Source organism: Aedes albopictus, chromosome 3 (genome assembly GCF_035046485.1).
Source record: "Aedes albopictus strain Foshan chromosome 3, AalbF5, whole genome shotgun sequence".
NCBI classification, from domain to species: domain Eukaryota; kingdom Metazoa; phylum Arthropoda; class Insecta; order Diptera; family Culicidae; genus Aedes; species Aedes albopictus.
The window spans coordinates 438,836,836-438,864,138 of NC_085138.1; the positions used below are offsets into that span (position 1 = coordinate 438,836,836).

Here is a 27,303-nt window from a genome sequence, read left to right on the forward strand (position 1 = left end):
TACATACGTTGTCTTTTAGTTATTGTGTAGAGCAACAGCAGGTTAAGAATGTAAAAAAAAACATATCGTTTTCCAATTTGCGTTCAAATTTGTTACCCAGGGTTAACCCGCTTCACACACAACAAATTTCCCATTCATCAATTGTTACGTGGAGGAGTGCGGAGGTCTGAAATTGTCATATTTTCCTAAACGAACCGATGCACACGGGCGCGCCGTAAGTGCACGTAAGTGCGTCCTGCTGAGCTACCGCACCGCAACCGCGCCGAACCGTGTGCAGCACGCAATGTCAACGCATTGCATTGGTTGCATCGGCTCTTAGTGAGGGTATGTTAAATCATTATAAATTATCAACAAAAGAAGCTGTTCCCAAATAGCTCATTTACCCTTTTTCATGCTCTATCAAAAATGTACACTCGGTTTCCCGGGCACTATTTTTAACACTTGAATATCCGCGTGATATGCGCCAAGATACACGCTATCCAAAAAAAAAAAACTTTTAATGCTAGTTCAATGGAATGTGTTTTATTCCAAAAAAATCAGCTTGAATTAATTTTATGAAAATATTTTCTATTCTGGATCCGATTTTGCCCACTGTGTAATGTTTGCATTCTTCCTGTCAACTTTTCACGTTAGGTTTTAAACTAGTTCAAGTACAACATGTTTAAAACATTCATCCGTGAAAATTGGCATGTTTGTTTTGCCTGTTTGGTGCCTACATTTTTAATTATTGTGCAATGACACACGGAGTGCGCGCGGAGTGTTTGGTGTTTACCGGGCTCAGATCCTCCGAAAAGGTTCATACAGGAACAGGACAGTGTTTGGCAGCAGCGGCATCATGGTCCCAAGCGACTTTTTTCGGCAGTCCCATTACCTGATCGCTGATCCAGAAAGTGCCGCGGGGGAAGAAAATCAACCGAGTCTGCCGGTGACGGTGACCACGAATGCCGACGATGCTGACAGCCGGCAACATCATACGGTTAATCCCATGCTGTCCAACACCCGGATTGGCTGTTTTCTGTGCATCCGATCCGAATTTTTACTTGGTGGAATCTTCTGCGAAAAGGAATACAAATGCATATTGGTGATGCTCGCCCCGTACGGAGTCTGAGATTTTTATTGACGGGGAGAACGTTACAGGTTTTCTTCTGATTGCAGACGGTTCGTAAGACACAGTGAGTATATATGCAACATTTTTTAATACTATTGCCTAATCCCGCTCTCAGCATTTGTTGTTTTGAAATTTGATATTGGATCATCAATGCATCAGTGCCCATATACGCTCTTCAGCATTTGTTTTTGTTTCACACGCAATCATAAACAAGTTATAACGAAGTTGTCTATAATTTAATGTTTTTAATAAGTACTAAATTTGTTTCACATGTTTTTCTACTCTGAGACAAGATATAAAACATTCGAAACCAAGTTATAACTTTTTACAAACTCATTGTTACGCAGAAACTTAGTTACAACTATTTTTCAACGATGGAAATTTGTGTTTTGGTTGCAGGTGCTACTTGGGAAGGCACGAAATGTTGCTAATTGACAAATTGAGAGATGCAATTTGTAAAAAAAATCGCGTTCTGGTGGGATTCTAACCCTCAACTCCATATTCGCTAGACCGGCATTTTGACAAATTAAGCCGCAGAACAGGTAATGATTCTGCGGAATACACTGAGCGAAACAAGAATAGCACCACCGAGTTTTTCGACAATATTTTTGAAACTTCCATATCAGTTGTGCTATTTTCAGTCAGGAATTATAGTATAAAGCGCTTCGTAACTTTTCAGTTCACTACATTCAAATTATTATGCACCATTTATATTTCAGCCGAAAAAATTCATGAAAACAGAGCGAAATAGAAATAGCACCACCATGAGACGGAAGCATCCTGTGCAAATTTTGACAGGTGTTTGTTTTGGTTTTGCGTCAGTTGCAGTCAGTTCCTATCGGGTGTGAAGTTGTGGTTCAAATAGAGTCGAAACAAACCTTTGTTTTTCTGTAGTCTAGCAGCAATGGGTCGTGCGCAACATCTTACTTCCGAAGAAAGAGTGAAAATTAAAACTTACCATGATGCAGACCTCTCTTCTAGAGAAATCGGTCGAAGAATCATGCGATCACATTCCGTAGTCGTGCGGTTCCTGAAAAACCCCGAAAATGGTCGTCGCACAGACAAACGTGGGACGAAAAGCAAGCTCACGGAGAGGGATAAGCGACGGATTTATAGAGAAGCAGTGAACCAGAAAAGAACAGCATCACAAATTCGAGCAGAATTACAACTTCAGGTGACAACAAGACGTGTGCAGCAAATCCTGTCGAGCAACGAAAACTTGGAGTGGCACAAAAGGCTCGGCAAGCCCAACTTGACAAAGCAGCATAAGCTGCATCGATTTCATTTCGCTGAAAAGTATATTTCCTGGACGGACGAATGGAAAAATGTGATCTTTTCGGACGAAAAAAAGTTCAACCTTGATGGTCCAGATGGTTGGCAATGCTACTGGCACGATCTCCAGAAAGATCCGGATGTTAAAATGAGCCGGAACTTTGGTGGTGGTACTCTGATGGGTTGGGGAGCTTTCTCATTCCGGGGAAAGCTTCCATTGGAGTGGATCTCAACAAAAATGAAGTCGGAGGATTACATTGAAATGCTGGAAATAAGCCTAATTGAGCACGGCCCACACTTCGTTTTCCAACAGGATAATGCCGCGATTCACAACTCTAAGATGACTAAAGCGTGGTTTTCTGATAAAAACATAGAAGTTCTCGAGTGGCCGTCATGTTCTCCGGATCTGAATCCCATAGAAAACCTTTGGTCTATTCTTGCTCGGCGCGTTTATGAAAACGGGAAACAATTTGATAACGTTAACATGCTGAAACGTCGTATTCGTGAATGCTGGGAGCAGATCGAGCAGAGTACGCTGGAAAAGTTGATTTTGTCTATGAAATCACGGCTCATTGAAGTCATTCGAAACAATGGCTCGTACACTCACTACTAAGTTACTAAAACTTTGATTGAATTTGTTTTTTGTTTGAATATAAATAAACGTTGATCAAAAGCTAAAGCGGTGCTATTTTTATTTCGCTCATTTTTTCATGAATTGTTCGACTTAAACGAAAATGGTCCACAATATTTAGAACGTTATTAACAGGAAAGCTGTAAAACAGATTGAAATAACTTCCTACACTGCAAAAAATTGAATTGGTTTGGATATTCTAAAATTGCTGTGGAAAAACATGGTGGTGCTATTCTTGTTTCGCTCAGTGTAGAAAGCCAAACTAACTCCGAAGCCACACAAATGTCCCAAATGGAGGATAACGTGCCTCTGGAGCCGGCCTTCTGAACTCCGAAGCCACACCGTGAACACTCCTTTTTCGATACCAATCCACAACACACTCGCGTTTGTGCCCACTAACTACAAGTGAGAGCGAATTGTTTTTATAAAGCCGAGACTGACTCTCGCACTCCGCATACCTAGCCACCAGGCCGTATGTTTTGCTGGTGTCTTATTAGTATGCGTCCAGAGCTAGCTTCTAGCTTTCTCAGACTTGGGAAAATTGAAACGCATTGTTTTATCCATTTTAACATTTAGCTAATTCTACACTCCGTTCTGGCTCTTTTATTATACCTTTTTCGAATCTGAGTAGTGCGATTTTTTAGAATTTGTCCTATCTTTGTAGAATTTCCTTGAAAAAGGCCAAATTAACGCACCGGAACATCGGGCAAAGCAAAACTAGCCGTTTTGATTTATCCAAGACTGAGAAAGTCAGCATTCCGAAGTTATCCTCCTTGGAGCTACCATCGTCTATTTCATACCGGAATGACTCGACTGTGCAGTTGCTTGGTTCCTCCTGGTTTTGGCAGTTGAGGGAAATCAAGGTTGAGGAAAAGGTTTTAATCTGCTTCTGCATCAAATAGCTACAGTTTAGTAACAGTCCTGCTACGTAGTGGGTGCTGATCCGCGCATAAGAATAACCACCAACTCACCCTCACAGATAGGAAGAACGTTCTGAAATAATTTGCCCTCTTGAAATCATTGGAAGACATTATGTTCATGTGGCAGGCATAAATATACTCAATGACCTTAGCAATGCCCTGCCCATGAGGGTAACGAAAAGTTATAATTCAATCCGCAATTGTGGAATGATGGATTTATGAAAGTCTGTGCAATAAAGTGAAATGAGAAAATTGATTTGGCTCTTTGGTTGGAATACAGTAATTTCTCGTGTAAGCATACTTTACTTGTGCATTCATGAAAGCACATTCATATAGAACTTTTCACAAGATGCTCAAATCAGTTGATACTGAAGCTTTGACAGTACAAAAATGACAATTCGAAGTATTTGGTTGCTGAGCGCTTTGGTTGTAAACAAAGACACTCGCAAAGACATACACAGATCTGTAACATGAACAGTCCTATAGTAGAGAGCGAAATTTAGAAATCCTTAGAGGATTCTCCTGAGAGAGATTCCTTCAGTATGTACCTGAAAAGAATTCATAAGGAAACCTGAGAGTGATTCCTTCAGAATCCAGAGTATTCCTCCTGAACATTGAACAGGATTCTCCCAAAATCTTGAGGGGAAATCCTGAGAATCCTGAGATTTTTTTTTTCAAAATCCTAAGAGGTATTCTTACAGAAGCAAAAAAGGAACTGTCACAGAATTCTGAGAGGGACTACTTTAGCATTCTTAGGAGTCTTTCGGAATCTAGGGAAGAGTCCTTTCACAATCCTGAGATGGCTTCTCCCAGACTCTGAGATGGTTTACTCCAAAATCCTGACACGGGTTTCCTTAGAACCATAAGAGACATTACTCTAGCATCCTGGATAGAATATCTGCAGAATCTTGCGTAGGATTTCTGCAAATTTTTCGTTGAGTGTTTCATAGAATACTCAGGCGGATTTTCCCAAAGCCCTGAGGGATTCACTCAGAATCTTTAGAATTATCTACGCCCTTAGTCCTGAAACTACAGAGAAAGATGTTCCCTGAATGCTGGTACGAGTGCTGGTATGTACAAGCATCCTAAGGGTCTGTCCATAAACTACGTAGACTTTGAGGGGGGAGGGGGGTACTGGACAAAGTCTACGCTCCATACAAATTTTAAAACTTTTGTATGAACAAAAGTCTACGGGGTCTGAGATGGCCAAGAATGAGTCTAAGTAGTTTATGGACAGCGCCTAAGAAGGATTCTTCTGGAATTATTCGAGAAATAGCTAAAAAAAACTCGAGATAAACGGAATCCTGAAAAGAATTCCTCATCAATCCAGAGAGGGATTCTCCTTGACGTATGTAATAACATCATTGAGTGACAAAATTTCCACAGCTCTAAAATTTGAGATGTCGAAAAGCCACTTAAGAAAATTTACGCCGGGAACCGTGATACCGGGTTTTCGTATACTGGTTTACAGGTGATCATTTGTATTTGAAAAGATTATTTACAGCACGAATCAACCTGATGAAGCTGACGCCAAGACAACGAGGAAAATATGGATTTGGCGGATGGCTGATAGCGAGCAGCATATCTGCTGTGCATTGCTATGCGAAAGGAATTTGCAATTAGTGTGGTCGATAAAGATTGCGTTCAACTTGACTGGAGAACAAGGCCAGTGAATCATGATTTGGATGTTTCTGTAAGAGAGCGCAGCAACAGAGACTTGAAGACTTTCCGAAGAAGTCCGTGTGCAAAAACGCTTTTTAATGCTATGATCCATGTTCCTCTTCGGAGCCACCATACACTTCCCATTAGTTTTTGATGCATTGTCCAATCCAATTAATATTATTGGATAAGCTTACCTCAAACTTCGAGCCGACAGTTTATTAAAAAAAGGGATTTGTCTGCGAGTAACTTTAAGCCTACTACCAGCATGAGGAGCTGCAAGTTTTGGGGTCGACTCTGTTGACCAGCACAAAACCCTATCTACATATTTATTTATATTTTATGACAGTTATACGAAACTCTTTGAATATATTTGAAGCTCCTCGAACATATTTGAGTTGGAAATGTAACTCAGAAAACGAATTGCCTCTGTGGTCTTATAAGTATAGTAGCGTAGAATTGAGAAATAGAATTCGTTTTTTTTTTCTAAATATTGACATGCCTGTTATATGCATAGAATCAAGGGTCAAGTTTTAAATATTTTCATCAATACATAACAGTGGAAGTTCTCAAAGAATATTTGGCTGTGAAACAGACTAGTCAGTGGCATAGTAAATACGTTGCGCAGATAACAGAGATAATTTTCTCCAATGGTGCATTTTACACCACTTCACGGAACACAGAGCAGGAAAAAGGAAACTGTTTCAATCTGGTGATTGCAAAAACTCAGCGCACCGCCACCGATGATGAAGCCAATGAAGTATGAAGAATGCGGTTTGCCTTGGAAGGATGCTGGCTCGCTGAGGACCAGGCCAGACACATACAGAACAAGTGAAAAAAAAAAACTTGGAAAAGATATGCGGTGCCGCGTCGTCGTCGATTGGTTGGTCGTCGTGATGCTGAAAAGAGGATGCGACAAGCTGAAAAAGAAAGTACCTACATGTGTAAGAGCAATATTTATATGTTATTATTAGTCATCGTTGGCATAAAGTACTACGTGTGCGGTATGTGAAGTAGGTTATAAGTTGAAGCGTGGGTTACACGTAATGTGAGATTGTCAATGCTGCATTAGTAGAGGAAATGGAAGATTGGTGTGCTAGGCGTTTGGCATAGGCACTTGAAATTTTATGACTTTTAAAGACATATCCACAGGAACACGCAAAAACGCAGTGCTTCTCACATTGATCTGCATTCTGACGTAGTGGACGTCATTGCTATCTTCAAAAGAAATCCCAAACATGTATCCGCTAGTTCCTTGAATAACTGCAGCTGATATATGGTGCCACAGGAAATCAACATTTTTTTGCGTAGGTGTGTTGTCTTACGATAACCATGCTCAGAGCCACTCCTACATCCTAATGAAATTCATGAACGTTCAGCAAGACATTTCAAGAATCTCGTCACGGGGATGAGAATGCAGAAAAGCGAAATTTATTCACTTTAATTTCAAGGCATCAAATATGCGAACTTAGCTCTCATTCGACCCTTGAACTCATTCAGCTAGGACACGATGATGCCTCCAGGCAGCCCGGAAAGTGGAGGCGTTTTGCTACCAACAATCGATTGCTTAATTTACATAAAGCAATATTTATTGTTCGACAGGAGTCGTGCCCCGAAAGGAGGCGATTGTTTCCTAGGAGTTTCCGGGTGGTGGGCGCGAGGAGACTGGTTCTAGTGATGTAAATCCGTATTCAAGTAGGCTCAGAAAGCAAATGACTGTGCCGTAAAGTACGGCCTAGTCAGATGCGTAATTGATAATATATGATCACGGCTCGGGAAGCATTGCATCTCTGCGACCCTGGGTTCTGATTATGTAAACTCTATTGGTCGGAAGCAGTTGGAAAGGGTTTGTTTATGAGTTGCTGGTGGATCAAATTTAATTAGCATAGGGATAGGTAGACGGAGGATGGTATTGCAGGGGTGATAGTCTACCGTTAGAAGTTTAATCAAGGTATAATTACAGATTTTTATTGCTGACAGAAGCTAAAGTTGATTTGAAATGTCATGCAACTTTAAAACTTCTATCTTCTATCTTCTATCTTCTATCTTCTATCTTCTATCTTCTATCTTCTATCTTCTATCTTCTATCTTCTATCTTCTATCTTCTATCTTCTATCTTCTATCTTCTATCTTCTATCTTCTATCTTCTATCTTCTATCTTCTATCTTCTATCTTCTATCTTCTATCTTCTATCTTCTATCTTCTATCTTCTATCTTCTATCTTCTATCTTCTATCTTCTATCTTCTATCTTCTATCTTCTATCTTCTATCTTCTATCTTCTATCTTCTATCTTCTATCTTCTATCTTCTATCTTCTATCTTCTATCTTCTATCTTCTATCTTCTATCTTCTATCTTCTATCTTCTATCTTCTATCTTCTATCTTCTATCTTCTATCTTCTATCTTCTATCTTCTATCTTCTATCTTCTATCTTCTATCTTCTATCTTCTATCTTCTATCTTCTATCTTCTATCTTCTATCTTCTATCTTCTATCTTCTATCTTCTATCTTCTATCTTCTATCTTCTATCTTCTATCTTCTATCTTCTATCTTCTATCTTCTATCTTCTATCTTCTATCTTCTATCTTCTATCTTCTATCTTCTATCTTCTATCTTCTATCTTCTATCTTCTATCTTCTATCTTCTATCTTCTATCTTCCCAAGCAACACACATGCTATATAATAGTTACGACAGCGCAAGTTTTGGTTTTATAGAAGTTTATTTTACGTTATTTCAACACAATGTTAGAATTACGTCAAATAAACTTATATACAACCAAAACCTGCGCTGTCGTAACTCTATTATAACATGTGTGTTGCTTGGGTTCTATCTTCTATCTTCTATCTTCTATCTTCTATCTTCTATCTTCTATCTTCTATCTTCTATCTTCTATCTTCTATCTTCTATCTTCTATCTTCTATCTTCTATCTTCTATCTTCTATCTTCTATCTTCTATCTTCTATCTTCTATCTTCTATCTTCTATCTTCTATCTTCTATCTTCTATCTTCTATCTTCTATCTTCTATCTTCTATCTTCTATCTTCTATCTTCTATCTTCTATCTTCTATCTTCTATCTTCTATCTTCTATCTTCTATCTTCTATCTTCTATCTTCTATCTTCTATCTTCTATCTTCTATCTTCTATCTTCTATCTTCTATCTTCTATCTTCTATCTTCTATCTTCTATCTTCTATCTTCTATCTTCTATCTTCTATCTTCTATCTTCTATCTTCTATCTTCTATCTTCTATCTTCTATCTTCTATCTTCTATCTTCTATCTTCTATCTTCTATCTTCTATCTTCTATCTTCTATCTTCTATCTTCTATCTTCTATCTTCTATCTTCTATCTTCTATCTTCTATCTTCTATCTTCTATCTTCTATCTTCTATCTTCTATCTTCTATCTTCTATCTTCTATCTTCTATCTTCTATCTTCTATCTTCTATCTTCTATCTTCTATCTTCTATCTTCTATCTTCTATCTTCTATCTTCTATCTTCTATCTTCTATCTTCTATCTTCTATCTTCTATCTTCTATCTTCTATCTTCTATCTTCTATCTTCTATCTTCTATCTTCTATCTTCTATCTTCTATCTTCTATCTTCTATCTTCTATCTTCTATCTTCTATCTTCTATCTTCTATCTTCTATCTTCTATCTTCTATCTTCTATCTTCTATCTTCTATCTTCTATCTTCTATCTTCTATCTTCTATCTTCTATCTTCTATCTTCTATCTTCTATCTTCTATCTTCTATCTTCTATCTTCTATCTTCTATCTTCTATCTTCTATCTTCTATCTTCTATCTTCTATCTTCTATCTTCTATCTTCTATCTTCTATCTTCTATCTTCTATCTTCTATCTTCTATCTTCTATCTTCTATCTTCTATCTTCTATCTTCTATCTTCTATCTTCTATCTTCTATCTTCTATCTTCTATCTTCTATCTTCTATCTTCCCAAGCAACACACATGCTATATAATAGTTACGACAGCGCAAGTTTTGGTTTTATAGAAGTTTATTTTACGTTATTTCAACACAATGTTAGAATTACGTCAAATAAACTTATATACAACCAAAACCTGCGCTGTCGTAACTCTATTATAACATGTGTGTTGCTTGGGTTCTATCTTCTATCTTCTATCTTCTATCTTCTATCTTCTATCTTCTATCTTCTATCTTCTATCTTCTATCTTCTATCTTCTATCTTCTATCTTCTATCTTCTATCTTCTATCTTCTATCTTCTATCTTCTATCTTCTATCTTCTATCTTCTATCTTCTATCTTCTATCTTCTATCTTCTATCTTCTATCTTCGATCTTCTATCTTCTATCTTCTATCTTCTATCTTCTATCTTCTATCTTCTATCTTCTATCTTCTATCTTCTATCTTCTATCTTCTATCTTCTATCTTCTATCTTCTATCTTCTATCTTCTATCTTCTATCTTCTATCTTCTATCTTCTATCTTCTATCTTCTATCTTCTATCTTCTATCTTCTATCTTCTATCTTCTATCTTCTATCTTCTATCTTCTATCTTCTATCTTCTATCTTCTATCTTCTATCTTCTATCTTCTATCTTCTATCTTCTATCTTCTATCTTCTATCTTCTATCTTCTATCTTCTATCTTCTATCTTCTATCTTCTATCTTCTATCTTCTATCTTCTATCTTCTATCTTCTATCTTCTATCTTCTATCTTCTATCTTCTATCTTCTATCTTCTATCTTCTATCTTCTATCTTCTATCTTCTATCTTCTATCTTCTATCTTCTATCTTCTATCTTCTATCTTCTATCTTCTATCTTCTATCTTCTATCTTCTATCTTCTATCTTCTATCTTCTATCTTCTATCTTCTATCTTCTATCTTCTATCTTCTATCTTCTATCTTCTATCTTCTATCTTCTATCTTCTATCTTCTATCTTCTATCTTCTATCTTCTATCTTCTATCTTCTATCTTCTATCTTCTATCTTCTATCTTCTATCTTCTATCTTCTATCTTCTATCTTCTATCTTCTATCTTCTATCTTCTATCTTCTATCTTCTATCTTCGATCTTCTATCTTCTATCTTCTATCTTCTATCTTCTATCTTCTATCTTCTATCTTCTATCTTCTATCTTCTATCTTCTATCTTCTATCTTCTATCTTCTATCTTCTATCTTCTATCTTCTATCTTCTATCTTCTATCTTCTATCTTCTATCTTCTATCTTCTATCTTCTATCTTCTATCTTCTATCTTCTATCTTCTATCTTCTATCTTCTATCTTCTATCTTCTATCTTCTATCTTCTATCTTCTATCTTCTATCTTCTATCTTCTATCTTCTATCTTCTATCTTCTATCTTCTATCTTCTATCTTCTATCTTCTATCTTCTATCTTCTATCTTCTATCTTCTATCTTCTATCTTCTATCTTCTATCTTCTATCTTCTATCTTCTATCTTCTATCTTCTATCTTCTATCTTCTATCTTCTATCTTCTATCTTCTATCTTCTATCTTCTATCTTCTATCTTCTATCTTCTATCTTCTATCTTCTATCTTCTATCTTCTATCTTCTATCTTCTATCTTCTATCTTCTATCTTCTATCTTCTATCTTCTATCTTCTATCTTCTATCTTCTATCTTCTATCTTCTATCTTCTATCTTCTATCTTCTATCTTCTATCTTCTATCTTCTATCTTCTATCTTCTATCTTCTATCTTCTATCTTCTATCTTCTATCTTCTATCTTCTATCTTCTATCTTCTATCTTCTATCTTCTATCTTCTATCTTCTATCTTCTATCTTCTATCTTCTATCTTCTATCTTCTATCTTCTATCTTCTATCTTCTATCTTCTATCTTCTATCTTCTATCTTCTATCTTCTATCTTCTATCTTCTATCTTCTTTTCTTGTTCATAATTCCTAGTTTTCAAAACACACTTTTCTGCTCTCCAATGCTCCTACAGTTTCATCCACTAATCGCACTAAACACTGCACAACGATCCACTAATGGCGCAAGAAAAACTTTCCACAAAGAGTGACAAATTTGTTGCCCGTGGCTAAGAGACTGAAGTTGCTGAAGTGTGATTGGAAGTTGTTTTTCACTTGGCTTGCCATTGTGAGATATGTAGTGTAGGTATTCCTGCACACGTTCCGCTGCCATCGGTCGTCCATCGCCGTCGTCGTCGGTGTGACTCTCGGTAATCTGCAGCCCCATCAGGAAGTTGTCACTTTCCTCTGGGTGCAACTGGCAAGACAGTTTCTATCTGAGCTGTTCCGTTCCCGATTGTGGCGGACGGAGTGGACTGGAATGACGCGGAAGTAGTGCGACACGGGGTCTGCAGCAGGGGTGTGAATGAACAACTCACAGATGTGACTTTTCCGAAGCGGTAAATTTTCCGCAACAATTATAAAACACAATTAGATTTTTGTCACGTACATGGCCGGACCTGGCGGGTATGGCCTGAAGTGGGGGGCAGCGTCGAGAAGGGGTTCCGACAGCAGAAAAGTGCTTTTTGCGGAAAACTAAATCTAAACTGGGAGTTGTATAGGCCGCTTTTGGGCGAGTCAGACGGTGAAGAGATAATGATGATGAGTTGGAGAGATTCAGAATGAGTAATTTAATACGCTTTAAATCGTCCGTTTAACAACCTCGTGTGGAAGTTGTTGGTTATTTTCAGAAAACGATAATAACTTTCTGCTTTCCTAAATTTAATATTCTTCTTTTGCCTTCAATGGGCTGGTGTATTAGTTTTATTTTATCAATCCGCTGTGATGTTAAATTTCTACAATTCATCCAAAAGCTTTACATATTTCAACTTCCTCTGAGGCTTTCTTTTCTTGAGTTGCAGTTGTTCGAGGCTCCAGTAGTTTTGATTCTTCAATTTTCCCATGAGCTGCGATGTATTGTTCTAGAAGCTCTGCATCCATTGGTGCTCGTCTGAAAAAAAAAAAACAAATTTATTGTCTTAGTTGCTCTGAATAACTTAACATTGTACATACCCTTTAACAGTACAGTTCACGAACATATCGAACCCGTCACCGCCTTTGAAGATGTAGGAATTAACCAGAACATTATACTCCTTCTTCTCGTCCAACGGCTTGAACTTCTCACCAGATTTCAACGAAATCTTAGCGCGATTTCCCACTGGTTTCCCATAGTTGACGATTGTCCTGATTCCAGCAGTTTGCAATGCATTGAAGCTGCATCGGCGCGGATTGATTGATACGCCATACTCGATAGCTTTTTTGATGGTGGCTCCGGAAACCTTTACCCAGTTGGCATTGGAATTGAACGGTAAAGCCGTCAAAAGTTGACCTCTCGTGATTGCTGAAGTTAAGAATTGCGCATGAACATTAGGGAAATATTTATCAAGGTTAAGTAATAAACCAAGTTTTCCGGAAAATTTGATCAGAAAACCGCTGCTCTCGTGGAAACCCGGAAAACTCAATATTTTGGTTAAATTAACTGTTTATTCGGCGGTCATTGTAACTGAGTTTGCTATCTTTGGAAGGAATGTTGCTTTAAATTACCTGCTCTTTAAGTGTTCGAAATAAAGTTTTGCGAAAAATCAGTTTATAAAAGTTATTGTCAGAGACCCATTATATCTAGATATTACCTTATTTTTCTTATTACCATTTTTGCCTTTCTCGTACACCAAGGTGTACCGAAAGGCTATATGTTCACTCCAAAAACGAAAATTTGATAGAGCCTCCGGAGGGGTCAAGTCTCATATACCAATCGACTCAGCTCGACGAATTGAGGTGATGTCTGTGTGTGTGTATGTGTGTGTGTGTATGTGTGTGTGTGTGTATGTGTGTGTACAAAAAAACTCACATCACTTTTTGGCAGTAAACCTCATCCGATTTCAATGACCGATGGTTCATTCGACGCGGAATCTGGTCCCATTGTTTCCTATTGAAAATGGTTCGGATCGGTTCAGCCGTTCTGGAGATATGGCCATTTAGGTGTTCCGGAACGGTACCCCAGGAAGGGACCAGATATGAAAATGCATCAAACCTATACATGCGACACATCAAACCACGGCATTTTCGATAACCTGTTGAGCGGTAAGCAGAAAATAGTCTAAGACCATATCTGAACCGGTAGTGTTCCGGAACCGGTTCCGGGTGTCCCGCCGGAAGTGGCAAATATCAAAGTGAACCAAACCCATGCATGCGACACATCAAACTACGGCATTTTCGATAACCTGATGAGCGGTAAGCAGAAAAATAGTCTCAGATCATATCTGAACCGGTAGTGTTCCGAAACTGGTTCTAGGCGTCCCGCTGGAAGTGGCCAAATATACAATTGAACCAAACCCATACATGCGACACATCAAACCACGGCATTTTCGATGACCTGATGGACAATGAGCAGGAAAACCATCTCAGATCATATCTGAACCAGTAGTGTTCCGGAACCCGTTCCGGGGTTCCCGCCGAAGTGATTAAATCTGAAAGAGAAACAAACCCGTACATGCGTCACATCAAATAGCGGCTTTTTAGATTACCTAATGAACGGCCAGCAAGTGTTTCGGAACCGGTTTTGAGTGGCCGGAAGAGGCCAAATGTAAAAGTGAACCAAATCCAGGCATGTGACACATCAAATCGTGGCTTTTGCGATAATCTGATGAACAGTTAGCTAGAAAATAGCCTTACGTCACTGGTAGTGGTCCGGAATTGGTTCAGAGAGTCCCGTCGAAATTGTCAAACCTTGCACACACCCTGTCACAACACCTTCAATTTGCAGCGTTTTAGGTTAACCGATGAGCAGTTAACAAGACAATAATGTTAGACCATATTTGGTTCAGCCGGTAGTTACCCGGAATCAGATCCAGGTATGTAGTAAAATGTAAAATTTAACCAAACCCATGGATGCGGTACATCAAATCACGACCAGTCTTGTAAACATTCGACACTTTTTACTACCTTCATTTCGTTGCCGCAGTCGGGTGTCAGTCGGCTTTGTTACATTCGTGCGCTATCGTTACCTCTTACCTATGTACACACAACACGAGCAGTAGAACGAAGACTGATCACGACTTATCGACAACCTGATGGAAAAATAGGGTCAGACCACATTAGATTCCCGGTAGTGTTGCGGGTTCAGCTGTGGCTTCGAAAGTTGTTAGAAGTAAAAGTGAAGCAAACCCATTCATGCGATATATCAAATCGTGGTGATTAGGTAAAGGTGACTAAATAGCAATAAAATATTCTCAGACCATAATTGAGACAACCGGTAGTGTCATGGTCCATGACTCATGGAATCAGATCCGGCTATCCCACCGGAAATTACCAAGTATAAAAATGAACCAAACCCATACATACGACACATCAGATCGCAGATTTTTTGATAATCTAATGGACGGTTAGCAAGAAAATAGCCTTAGATCACATTAGAGACTAGCTGTTGTGTAGCAGAACCAACGTTCATGTGAAAAATTAAATCGTGGCTTTGTTTAATGGCCTGATAAACATTAGGTATGAACAACAGTGACGAACAGGTCTAAGTTCTCATTTATGAGAACAAAATATAGACAAAACTAAAGCGATCTCATCAAATCGTACCATTTCAGATTCCTAAGGTGTAAAGTTATAGCAGGATTGGTCAACGTTGAATGGAAAAATAAGAATTTGATCGCGTAAACAGAAGATGGTGGCTGTTTTAAGGGATTTTGAGCTCAAAAACTATGTAAAATAAGTGTATTTGGTATGGGAAATTTGTTTGGAGTCCACCAAAGTATCCAAAATAGCGGTCCAAAGTCCAAGATAATGGCCCAGTATTTAGTGCCTATTTTATAGGATTTTTAATTCTTGCATAATGGGCATATTTTGTATGAAAATATGTCCAGAATTCAAAATTTGTAATCAGAAAACCCAAGCTGTGCGCTGTTTCACAAGGTCTGCAATATGACTATAGTTTGAATGGGGAAGAATGCCGGTCTTCGTCCAAAACTGGTAACCAGAAAATCATAAACGACATGCCAAAATTCAATACGGCGACTATTTTATGTAAATATAGGTGCAGAGTCCAAAAATGAATACCAGAACATCCAAGATGGTGTCTCAATGTTCAAGATGGCGGTTAGTTTAGTTGGGGTAGATATCCGGAGTCATAAAATGATGACCGGAAAATCTAAAATGACGTTTCAAAATTTTGCGGCTTCATGACACTTGTTTGGTTTGAGTTTTGGATCGTTGTCTTATATTTTCTGAATATTGGATGTTATGCTAATATAAAATGTATCCATATTGAGTAGATTTAGCAAGCAGTTTTCATTTTGTATTTATGTCAATGTCATCAACATGTCGCTCGAGTTTTGTTGAAAGGATATTTTAAAGCACGAGAAAGGCACCATCACCGCTAGGTGGATTAATTAGGGTTTTTAAACTATTAAAGATATGAATTTTGTTTCTTTTGCAAAACTGTTAAGAACTTAGTTTTTAAAACTATGTGGAACAGTGAAACATTCGTTTGTTTAACATAAAAACAAACTAAAAGGTTGATATGGTGCTCTTGAGAATTATTTGGACCACCGTAATTTTGCATTATTGAAACAATTGTTCACACAATCCGAAGAACTTTCCCAAAGACAGTATAAAACTAATAGCTTAAGTGTAAAATTGCACTGCTTCAAATAAGACACTTTAGTACACCAGAACAAGTATTGCTTCTGGGAATTTGAGTTTGGACCAAGAAAGTTTCCAGGAGTTACAGGGTAGCCTAAAAGAAAGAGGTTTCAAGAGCATAGAGGTTTCAAGAGCATTTTAAGAGGGGTTTATGGGGCTTTTGTGAGGGATTATAAGAACTTCAGTGCAGCTCCTGAAAACCCCCCGAAGCTTTTTAAAACGCTCATGAAACCTTCTGAAACGATCTGGGACTTCCTAAGACCCCTTGAAACCCCTTTAGGTCTTAAACGCACTTAAACTTAACTAAAACGCTCCTAAACTCTCTGAAAGTCACCTGAGACACCTTAAAACCTAGAAACCCGTTGAAACACCTCTAAAACACCTCAGCAAACAGCGTGAAATCCCCTGAGACTTCCTGAAGTCCTCTTAAATTTCCAGAAACAACCCTGATAATTTCTAGAATCTGCCTGAGACCCCTTGAAAGGCCCCTGAAACACCCTTGGAACGCCCCTGCAATCAGAGCGTTAATGGTTAACCATAAACTCAATCATTATTAGCGATACAACGACAGAATAGCATACACTAGGGCCCCTAACCACAGCTGTAAAGGCATGGGTATTCAACATGACCATGCTGAGGTTCAAGGGTTCGATCCAGGAACTTTACGTAAAGGTAATTTGCTTGACTTTCTTGGGCATGAAGTATATTTGTGCCTATTGTCATGGTATTCAAGCTTTCTCAATTTCAGCGCCTCCTATACTGGAACGCATCCATACTAATGAATTCGATATTCAGACACAATATTAGGTTTTTAGTTTTATTTCAGGGAAACCCGCCATAAACTTTTTTCTCGAAAATTTTCAATAATTCTCGTGGAAGAGGCATTCTTGCAGAAGTTCCTTTTAAGGACAGACTTCTTAGAATCCCAAAATGGCCGCCACAATGGCTGACTTTGGCACCATAATTCAAGAGCATAAATCTCATGGACCACTGGGTGTTATGTGTGTTGTCCGTTGTCTCGTTTTAGTAATGTTCAGTCTGTGCAGCCTCTGCCTGAAGGTGTAGTCTCTTTTTAAGGAATATATTCTTTCTCACGTATTGCTTAAGAATGTTCTTTACGATTACTCACAGGGACACCGATGGAAATTCCGTAAGAGGTTCTTTGAAGATTTGTCAAAATATTTCCGATTTTTTTTTTTTTTTGAAAAGAAGGGTTTTTTTAAATGATTTCAGCAAGAATTACTCCAAAGATTCCCCCCGGTGTCTTTTTTAAGAATGCATTCTAGTCTATGTATTTCTTTAATAGTTTCTCCAGCGATTCCAAGGGAGATTCTTTTGGGAATTTCTGAAGGAATTTAGCTTGGGTCTTCTTCTGGAGTTTCTCAAAAAATAATTCTGAAACTAGTTTAGGTTTAAAAAAAAGCCAAGGAACCCTGTAAAGCTTCTTTAAGAAATTCATTCAAGGAATGTTACAGAAAATTGAGCATATCTTAATCCAGTTTTGTCGTTGAATATTGCTGAAGGAATTTCATTCGGAATATTATTATTATCGGAACTTTGAGAAAAATCCCAACTAAAAAAACCTGGAAGAATATCCGCTCCAGGAGTTATTTTTTGGGATTTTTTCTCAAAGTTTCCTCAAAAAATGTCCAAGGAATTTCTGCAGAAATTTCCCTAAAAATTTCATCGAGAGATGTGATTCTACGAGAAATGTTTTCACGAAGATAGTTTCACAAATTCCTCTATGATTTTCCAGAATTCATCGTTGGAATTTCAAAAAAGTTTCCTTCAAGTATGTCTCTACATATTCAGGCATTCTTGCGTGTATACAATTCTTAAGATATTATTCTGGAAGTTCCTCAAAAAGTTACTTCAGGAATTCCTTAAGGTATTCATCCAGGGATTGCTTTGGGCTTACTCAGACCTTTCTTCAGGGATACTTTCAGAATTTTTTCCTGTGATGCTTCAAGAATTTATCCAGGGTTCTCCAGTTCTTCTAGGAATTCTTTCAAGGATTCTTTCAGAGAGTATTTTTTTATCGGAAATTTCATCAGTGTCAAACGAATTTCATTGATTTTTCCGTTCCAGAGGGATTTTATTCTGAAATATGTCAGTAATTTTTGTGTAAAAATCCCTTGTAAATTGTATAAGAAAGTCAATCAAGAACTCCTTCCTCTTCAAGAGGGATCCCTCGGAAAGTTGTTGTCGGATAGTTTCTGCACCGGTACCTTTGTGATTGCTAACAGAGATTTTTGTAGATATTTTCTTAAAGATACTTCCAGAAATTCCTTTACAGATTTCTCCAAGAATCCCTTCATAAATTTCTCTAGCAATTTTTCATTGCTTCCAGTTCCAGTACCTCCAGAATTTCATCACAATTTTTTTTTTTAAGAATTAAGGATGTATCTTATGGAGTTTCTTCATGTATTGTACTAGGAATTCTAACAGGAATTCCTTCAGAAATTACTTCAAAAATAGCTTCACAATTTTTTGTTCAGTATCTCTTTAACAATTGCTCAGTTCGGGAATTTTTGAAAAAAAAAACTTTATTCAAATCTCTAGTAAAATGCCTGTGGCAAGATCAGGAAGAGCTCAGGAATTAATTTCTAGAGAAATAACCTATAAAAATTCGATGTAATTTTTGGATGAGTTCAAAAAGAAATTTTAAAAGATTTTTTGAAAGAACAACCTGACGAAACTCCTTGGTAAACCCATTTCGAAAATTTTGTATGGACAACAGCCTACGGGGGGTGGGGGGTGGGTGTGGCTCTGAGATGACCAAAAATGACTCAACGGAGTTAATGGCGCCTGGTGGAATACCTTTATTATTGATTTTTAAGAATGTTTGTAAAGAAATCCTTTGATGAAATTCTTGAAGTATTTGCTTAATGCATTTCTTGAGTGGTCTGTGGAAGTATTTCATGTGAAAAGCTCCTCAAAATTCCAAAGAAGTTCCTGTAGAAAATACTAGGAGCCATTTCTCAATAAATTTCTTAAATAATCCGTGGGAGAAAGTTGGCGAGGGCTTTCCGAGAATCGCCACCTAAAATATTTTCAAAGCCAGAGGGTAAATAGTGGGCCGGTTTTTTTTTTTTTTTTTTTTTTTTTTTTTTTTTTTTTTTTTTTTTTTTTTTATTTGTGAATTTTAACTTATGCTAATTCTTCACACATAGTGGGCCGGTGTCAGAGAGAGTTTTTCAATGAATTCCAGCAGAAATCTCCTGGGATGTATCTAAAGAAATCACAGGAAGAAATTTTAAATGAGTCTGTTGAAGATTTTCGAAAGAAATTTAAAAGGAGTCTGTGGAAGATTTTTGAAAGAAATTTCTGAAAGAATTCTGATTTTTCGATTTTCTGTAGAAAGCACTGAAATCTTTTCTGGAAGTACCCGTGGATTTTTTTTTTTCAGACGGAATTTTCGTATTGATTTTTGAATGAATCCATCAAGAAATTTATAAGGAAACCCATAAAAGCACTGCCAGAGGATTTCTTGGATTTTTTTAAAGATCCAGAGGAAAATCTGAAGGAGTTTCTGTAGGAATTTTTGAAACAATCAATGGAATCCATGGAAGACTTTCTTAAAAAAACTCCTGAAAGATTTTCCAAAGTAATCCGGTTTTGAAAGGAAGGTTTTTATATGGTGAATTTTCTGGAGTAATTTCGAGAAAACTTTAGAGGAATATCTAAAGAAAACTTAAGAAATAACTAGAAAACCATTATACAAATTCTCAGAGAAATCTTTAAAGGCATTTTTGGCAGAATTTCTTAGACAATTGCTGGGAGCTTTTCTAAAGAAATCGCTGGATGAATTTTTAAAAAATTATCTGGAGGAAATTCTGAGGATGTTCATGGAATGCAGACAGATTAGTTATTATCAGAAAGAAAGGTTTTTCTTAAGGTGAAACATCAAGAAATCCCATTGCAATTTTGCATACAAACTTTAGAGGTACAAATCTGACAAACGAAGCATCGAACCAAGCCGCACTTGTTAATCCTGGCGTTGCTCACTCGCAAAAAGAGGCAGCTTTTGCAAACCGAGCGCATTTGTTTACGAATGTTTGAGATTGGTGCTCTTGAAAACGTGAGTAGGGGTCCAAGTCGGCCGTGGCAGCCATATTTGTATCCTCTGATGTTTCTCCTTAAGCAGGCGTAAACTTATAAAAAAAACGAAGAACTCATTTTATTTACATGTAAAAGTGGTAGAGGGATTGTAACATAAGGCTGAATTTCAAAAGGCTGAATGCACAAAAGCCTGAATACAAAAGGCTGAAATCAAGAAAGTGTAACAAAAGTCTGACATTCCAAAAAAACTGATAATTCGAAAATGCATGTATAAGTTATAGCACTTCTTCCTTTTCTTGGAGTAACGCCCGAACTGAGATTGAGCCTGCTTTTCAGCTTTGGCATACCGTGTAACAGGCACAAAGATACTCAATGCCAAAGAGAGTCAAGAAAATTTTCATAATGAACAGATCTTGGTCCGAACGCGAATCGTACACGTAGCCCTCAGCATGGGCCCTAGTTTCGAAACTGAACTTATAGTGAATAGGCTAATGGTGCATATAAATGAACACAAATAGTAACTGATAATGTTAATATCGTCAATTTATCCTTTTTTAAACAAGAGTTATTCTTTTGAGTGATGTTGTTCTGAAGATGGTTGTCATTACGGCTACTAAAACAATATCATCAGAGATTTTCTCTTCTTTGAAACATATTCTATTCTTTTGAAAAATACTGTCTTAGTAACGTGGGCCAGCCGTAAAACTTTCCGATAGAGAACATATTAACAGAAGCATGTTCCTCTAAAATGGCTTAGCTTGGCCAACCATGAACTAGAGACGGTAGGACGGTCAATCGTCAAGCTCAAGCAAAACCAATGTGAGTGTCACGGCTGGGTAATCGACCAACAAGCAAATTTTCAAATAGATCGTAAAATCAATGAATGTATGTAATTATTCTAAACTGGCGTGATCTGTTTGTCTGATTTGTTAGTGTTGAGGTTAGCTTTGGGCTGGTGCGTTTATAAGCTAAACGAATAACAATTTCAGCCTTATGTTATTTCAGCCTTTTGATGCATTCACCCTTCTGTAATTTCAGCTTTTCGTGTTTCAGCCTTTTGTTATTTCAGCCTTCCGTAATTCAGCCTTTTCTACGTAACCCGTGGTAGATAAACTCCCTACTCCATAAATTTATCTCTGGTTGAATCGATGAGGAAAACTTTGACAAGATTTTTGATGAGTTTCACGTCCCCAAAGGAAATTTCAGAGAAACATTCTGGAGGAATTTCATACTTTGTTTATCTATCTATCGGAGTCAGTTGAAAACTGTCCCGAAATTCAGCGAGAAATTTCCAGTACAATGTAACAGTAAAAACGTTCTTAATATGCCGCCAGGGACTGACCAATAAAAAAATTATATTTTTCACGAAGACTTTTTTTTGTTGATAATTGGGATTTTCTTTATTATCGTGCAAATTGGTACGAAAGGTTGGAAAATATCGAAAAGTTGGAAGTCTGGAAAAGTTCAAAAAAAAAAATAAGAAGGGAACTTCATAAGACTTATTCTGTGAAATTTTCAAGAAGTGGTTTTTCTCCGTTCCTGAGCATTGACCAATTTTGTGCAATTTGTCCGGGTTTTGTTTGATTTTCTACTGTATTGATTATTCTTATTATAATTATTATTATTATTGGAATTCTTGAAAAAAAAATCTAGAAGATCCTCTAGAGGAAATCTGAAGAAGGTTCTATAGGAATTTCTGAAACAATCAATGGAATACGTTTTAAAAGAACTTTCAAAGGGAATCCAGAATGCAATTTTGGAAGGATAGTTTTATAAATAATACCTTCTGGAGTAATCTCTAGAAACCGATTTTAAAAATATTGTACCGTTATTTCATAAAAAAAAACCCTGATTAATTCACCTAGTGGTGATAGCGCCTTTCTCGTCGAATATGTACTCATGATGTCGACGTAAGCCGAAGTGTTCCTGAATCCTGAGAATACTTTATTGAGAAAAGCAAGAATTTTATCAAAGCCATTATCGAATAGAAAAACTTATTGATGACGCATATTCCGACGTTATGTTCAACGTATAGGCAGAGCTTAAAAATATCAGAGCTCTCAGTTGACTGCTTGACCACCTTCACTGTCATTGGAGGCCAATCAATATGAAGACGATGATTACAAGCTAAGATATAACCTTTTTCACAACCACAGATCACTTTGAGGTCGTCGACAAAGTTTTTTCTGTACACTTCAGGCTATATTTTATTATTGCTGATTACAAGATTCATGTAAAATTGAACAAAAAAAAATGCAAGCAAGTGAAATTTCCCAAACTAAATCCCAATAAAATTTCAACCACATTACAGACCGCGAGGGCGCAACCAGTCACATCAGAATTTTGTGTAGTAACTTTAGACGCAAAAGGAGATTGAAAAAAAATGTTCAGGGTTGTTGCGATTAAATTTTAATTTTCCCATACAACGTTGACTGTAAGGATGAGTAGGAATCTGAAATGGTGTGATTTGATGAGTTCTGAGATCACTTTAGTTTTGTCATGATGAAGAGAACAATTACACATATCTATCGCTTGCTAAGGCTTTGCTCACTTTCGAAGTTCCGGCAAAGCACCCAAAGTTGGTTCTGTAATACTGCTGGTAGTCTCTAATGTAGTTTGAACCTATTTTCTTGCTAACCGGTAATCAGGTTATCAAAAAAAGCCGCGATTTGACGTGTGGCATGCATTAGTTTGGTTAACTTTTGTATATGGCCACTTCCGGTGGGACACCCGGAACCACAAACACTACCGGTAGTAACTTATGTAGTCTGTGCCTATTTTCTTACTTACCGTTCATCAGGTAATCGAAAAGGCCGTGATTTGATGCACCGAATGCATGAGTTTGGTTCAATTTTACATTTTACCACTTACGGCGGGACATCTGGAACCAGGACAGTACCAATTGTCCCAAATATGGCATGAAACTAGTTTCCTCTAACTGTTCACCCGATTTCCTTGAAAGTCACGAATCATTTTGACATTTTACCAATTCCAGCAGGACACCCGGAACCGGTTCTGGAACACTACCGGTAGTCTTTAATGTGATCTGAGACTATTTTCTTGCTGATCGTTCTTCAGGTTATCGAAAAAGCCGGTATTTAATGAGCCGCACGCATGTGTTGGGTTTCCTTCTACATTCGTCCACTTCCGGCGGGACACCCGGAATCGGTTCTGGAACACTACTGGTTTTCCCTAATGTGGTCTGAGTTTTTTTTTATTAACCGTTCATCAGATTACCTCAAAAGCTGCGATTTGATGTGTCACATGCATGGGTTTGGTTCTCTTTTACATTTGACCACTTCCGGCGGGACAACTGGAACCGATTCCGGAACACTACCAGTAGTTTCTAATGTAGTCTGGTTCTATTTTCTTGCTAATCGTTCATCGGGTTTTCGAAAAAGCCGCAATTTGATGTGTTGCATGCATTACTTTGGTTCACTTATGTATTTTTCCACTTCCGGCGGGACACTCGGAATCGGTTCCGGAACACCACCGGTTCAGATATGGTCTAAGACTCTTTTCCTGCTTACCGTTCATCAGGTTATCAGAAAATCCGCAATTTGGTGGTCGCATACATGGGTTTAGTTCATTATGTATTTGGCCAATTCCGGCGCGACACTCGGAACCGGTTCTGGAACACTACCTGTAGTTTCTAATGTGGTGTGAGCCTATTTTCTTGCTAACCGTTTATCAGGTTATCGAGAAAGCCGCGATTTGATGTGTCGCGTGCATAGGTTTGCTCCACTTTAATATTTTGCCACATCCGGCGGGACACCCGAAACCGGTTCTGGAATACTACCGGTTCAGATATGGTCTGAGACTATTTTCCTGCATACCGTTAATCAGGTTATCGAAAAAGCCGCTATTTGATGTGTCGCATGCATGGATTTGGATCACTTTTTTATTTGGCCACTTCCGGCGGGACACCCGGAACCGGTTCTGGAACACTACCGGTTCAGATATGGTCTGAGAGTATTTTCCTGCATACCGTTCATCAGGTTGTGGAAAATGCCGCGGTTTTATGTGTCGCATGCATAGGGTTGTAGCATTTTCATAACTGGCCCCTTCCTGGGGTACCGGTCCGGAACACCTAAATGGCCATAACTCCGGAACGGCTGGACCGATCCGAACCATTTTCAATAGGAAACAATGGGACCAGATTCCGCGTCGAATGAACCGTCGGTCATTAAAATCGGTTGAGGTTTACTGCCAAAAAGTGATGTGAGTTTTTTGTACACACACATACACACATACACACATACATACACACACACACATACATACACACAGACATCACCTCAATTCGTCGAGCTGAGTTGATTGGTATATGTGACTCGACCCTCCGGGCCTTCTATCAAAAAGTCATTTTTGGAGTGAACATATAGCCTTTCCAGTACACTTAGTGTACAAGAAAGGCAAAAAAACAAAATATGAGAAAATGCATCCAGTTTCGCTTCAATTAGGTATTCAACTCTGATAAGAACATAATATGTTAAATTTGATTCCCCAAGGAAAATCTTTGTAAATTTGTTAAGGCACAGTTGAGAATCGCAAATTTTCCAAAACTGAAAAAGAACCTTACGTGACGAAGAACATTTGATCGTACAAATTCTAGAACGAAATTCGGAACTACATCCACCGTTCAAAGTGAATTGCAGGGTACTGATAGGTTGAGCGCCAAAATGGGTCTAGCCCTATGTCTGGAGTAGGTTTCAGCACTTCAACTTACCTCCACTAGCCAGTGAAATTCTGAAATTCCCCGGATGAATCATTGCTATCTTCGGCGCACGGGATTTGTCCCGGAAATACCACACATACGCATCAGCCAGAACACTTCCAAACGTACATTCTTTCCTGCGACAATCGTTACTCAGTTCAACTTCCGACTTTCCTACAGTCACTGACGATTTCACCTCAATATCCTTTCTTAACTCTTTCACTCGTGCTTCAACCGAAGGGTTCTTCTCTATATCATTACTCTGGTAAATTGGCTGCCCTTCATAGGAAGTGATCTCTCCTCGATCATCGAACGTTAAATCTATGTTGCCCACGTACATACTGTGGCAAAATGCCTGTACGATCAGCACTTTATGCTTGTTGGCGGATTCGACTACCATTGGATACTTATCCAGCACGGTATGCTTGGATGGAGGCTCGCCATTGTAGAGAAGTGTATGTGTATGCCCACCTACTATGATGTCAATATCATCGCCTGCTTGTTCAGCAATCTTCTTATCGTCAAAAATTCCGCAATGCGATAGAACGATGATTATGTTGACTCCTTTGCTTTTCAGAGCTTTTGTTGCAGCACGGACTGATTCGATGCTGCTTTTGAATTTTAACGGATGAGTGTTGGTTATTTTATCTGTTTCGTCAAATATTACTCCGATAATTCCAACAGATCGGTCACCTACTTTCAGAATGAGTGGCTCTTCTTTTATCAATGACCGCAGTTGTTTGAGTTCGTTACTAGGCATCCAAGGAAATACCAAGTTAGATACCAGCACAGGTGTAACATCTTTAATACCGTTCAAAAACGGTACCAAACCAGCAACGGCATCGTCGAATTCGTGATTACCCAACGTCATGGCATTCGGTTTGACCATGTTCATGAACATTTGGCTGACGTTCCATTTCAGCAATGTGTACCATATGGTTCCCTGGAACACATCTCCTGCATTCAGCACCAAATGGTTCAAATTTTCCTTTTTCAACTTTTCGATCGTCGTTACCAGCCGCGCAACACCACCAACACACGGTTCACCATTTCCGGCACATGGAACTGACTTGTTGGTCACTTCGTCGAATCTTGCATGCAGATCGTTGAAATGAATAATTTTCAGCTTGAAACTTGATCCTTCAATTTGCGACAACGAGCTTAATGCCAGCAAAACTGCGAAGAGCTTGGATAACATTTTGCTCGTTAAGATGCAGCCAACTACACCACTGCAGTACGATTGAGCAGAAGCATAGCTCTTTCATATTGATACGATTATATTTGATTAACTCTGTTGATCCAGTTGCATTCAGTCTGTTTGCTTGCCAAGGGAAGAATAATCGCGCCACCAGCTCAAACAAATCTGCAACATGAATTACGTATTTCTGTCGCACGTGAAGCCAATTTGCGAAAATAATACCAGCCTGATAGAATTTCTATCCCCCACATACGCACCTTGAATGGAAGATTTGTTCCACATAATTGAATCCTCCAACCCCTCATTTTCGTTATCATCAGCCCACAGCATCTTCCCTCCGGCTTTCCCACCCAAGGAAGAATCGATGCAGTGGCAATAACCAAAACGATAATCATCATATTCATCACCTTTCCGACTGAGAGACTGAATGGGCGCTCAATCTTTTTCTATTACGCTTCATCGGTGTTTGCGTCTCACATTTGGCTGGAATTGGGAAAATTGTTTTCCTTTGTTGGGAATTACCGACATCCTTTGGGAAGTTGCATCATTATCTCACACGGCTGCACGTCTACTTTTGATGAGGATTTTGCTACAAATTTCCATTTACACCGTGGAATGGGATGGAACAGTCACATCGGGAAAATTGATATACACTGGATTCTACTTTCACGCGGTTGATTGGTTTGTTTAAAAAAATACACAAGGAAACATACTGAGCTGGCAATCCTGAGAAAAAAATCGAACATCTACAAATTACTTGGATCCACAGAAAGCTGCTGAACGATTTCTTCTTTTCTTAAAACTCACGTAGATGGCAATTCAGTTGTACTTCTTCAAATGGAAAAATAATCCATAACTTAGAGAGGACGAATGATTTCTAAAATAGAGGAAATGATCTATAAAAACAAAAACAACTTTTTCCTCAAAGTCTCGATGTGATTTAATTTTTTTTTTATCTGTATAAACGAGATTTTTAGCCCTAGGCTAGTTCATCTCGGGACCCACGCTTTACTTCCCTTCCGAAGGAAGAACTCACATTTTGTGAGTTTGTCGGGAGTGGGATTCGATCCCAGATCCTCGGCGTGATAGTCACGTGTTCTAACCATCCAACCAGGTCCGCTCCACAA

General features: G+C 38.1%; 2 protein-coding genes across 3 annotated transcripts in view; one reads left to right on the forward strand and one right to left on the reverse strand.

The window, feature by feature from the left end:
• The window catches only part of LOC115268069 (uncharacterized), a 375,447-nt gene that overhangs the window by 149,347 nt on the left and 198,797 nt on the right, over window positions 1-27,303 (forward strand). The gene's annotated exons all lie outside the window — the stretch shown is intronic.
• Window positions 12,298-26,213, reverse strand: LOC109425975 (apyrase-like). The gene is made up of 3 exons (XM_019701393.3): window positions 24,991-26,213; window positions 12,570-12,897; window positions 12,298-12,507 (listed from the first exon to the last, which is right to left on the reverse strand). The coding sequence occupies exons 1-3, from the start codon at window positions 26,174-26,176 to the stop codon at window positions 12,360-12,362; spliced, it is 1,662 nt and encodes a 553-aa protein (XP_019556938.2). The 5' UTR covers window positions 26,177-26,213; the 3' UTR covers window positions 12,298-12,359.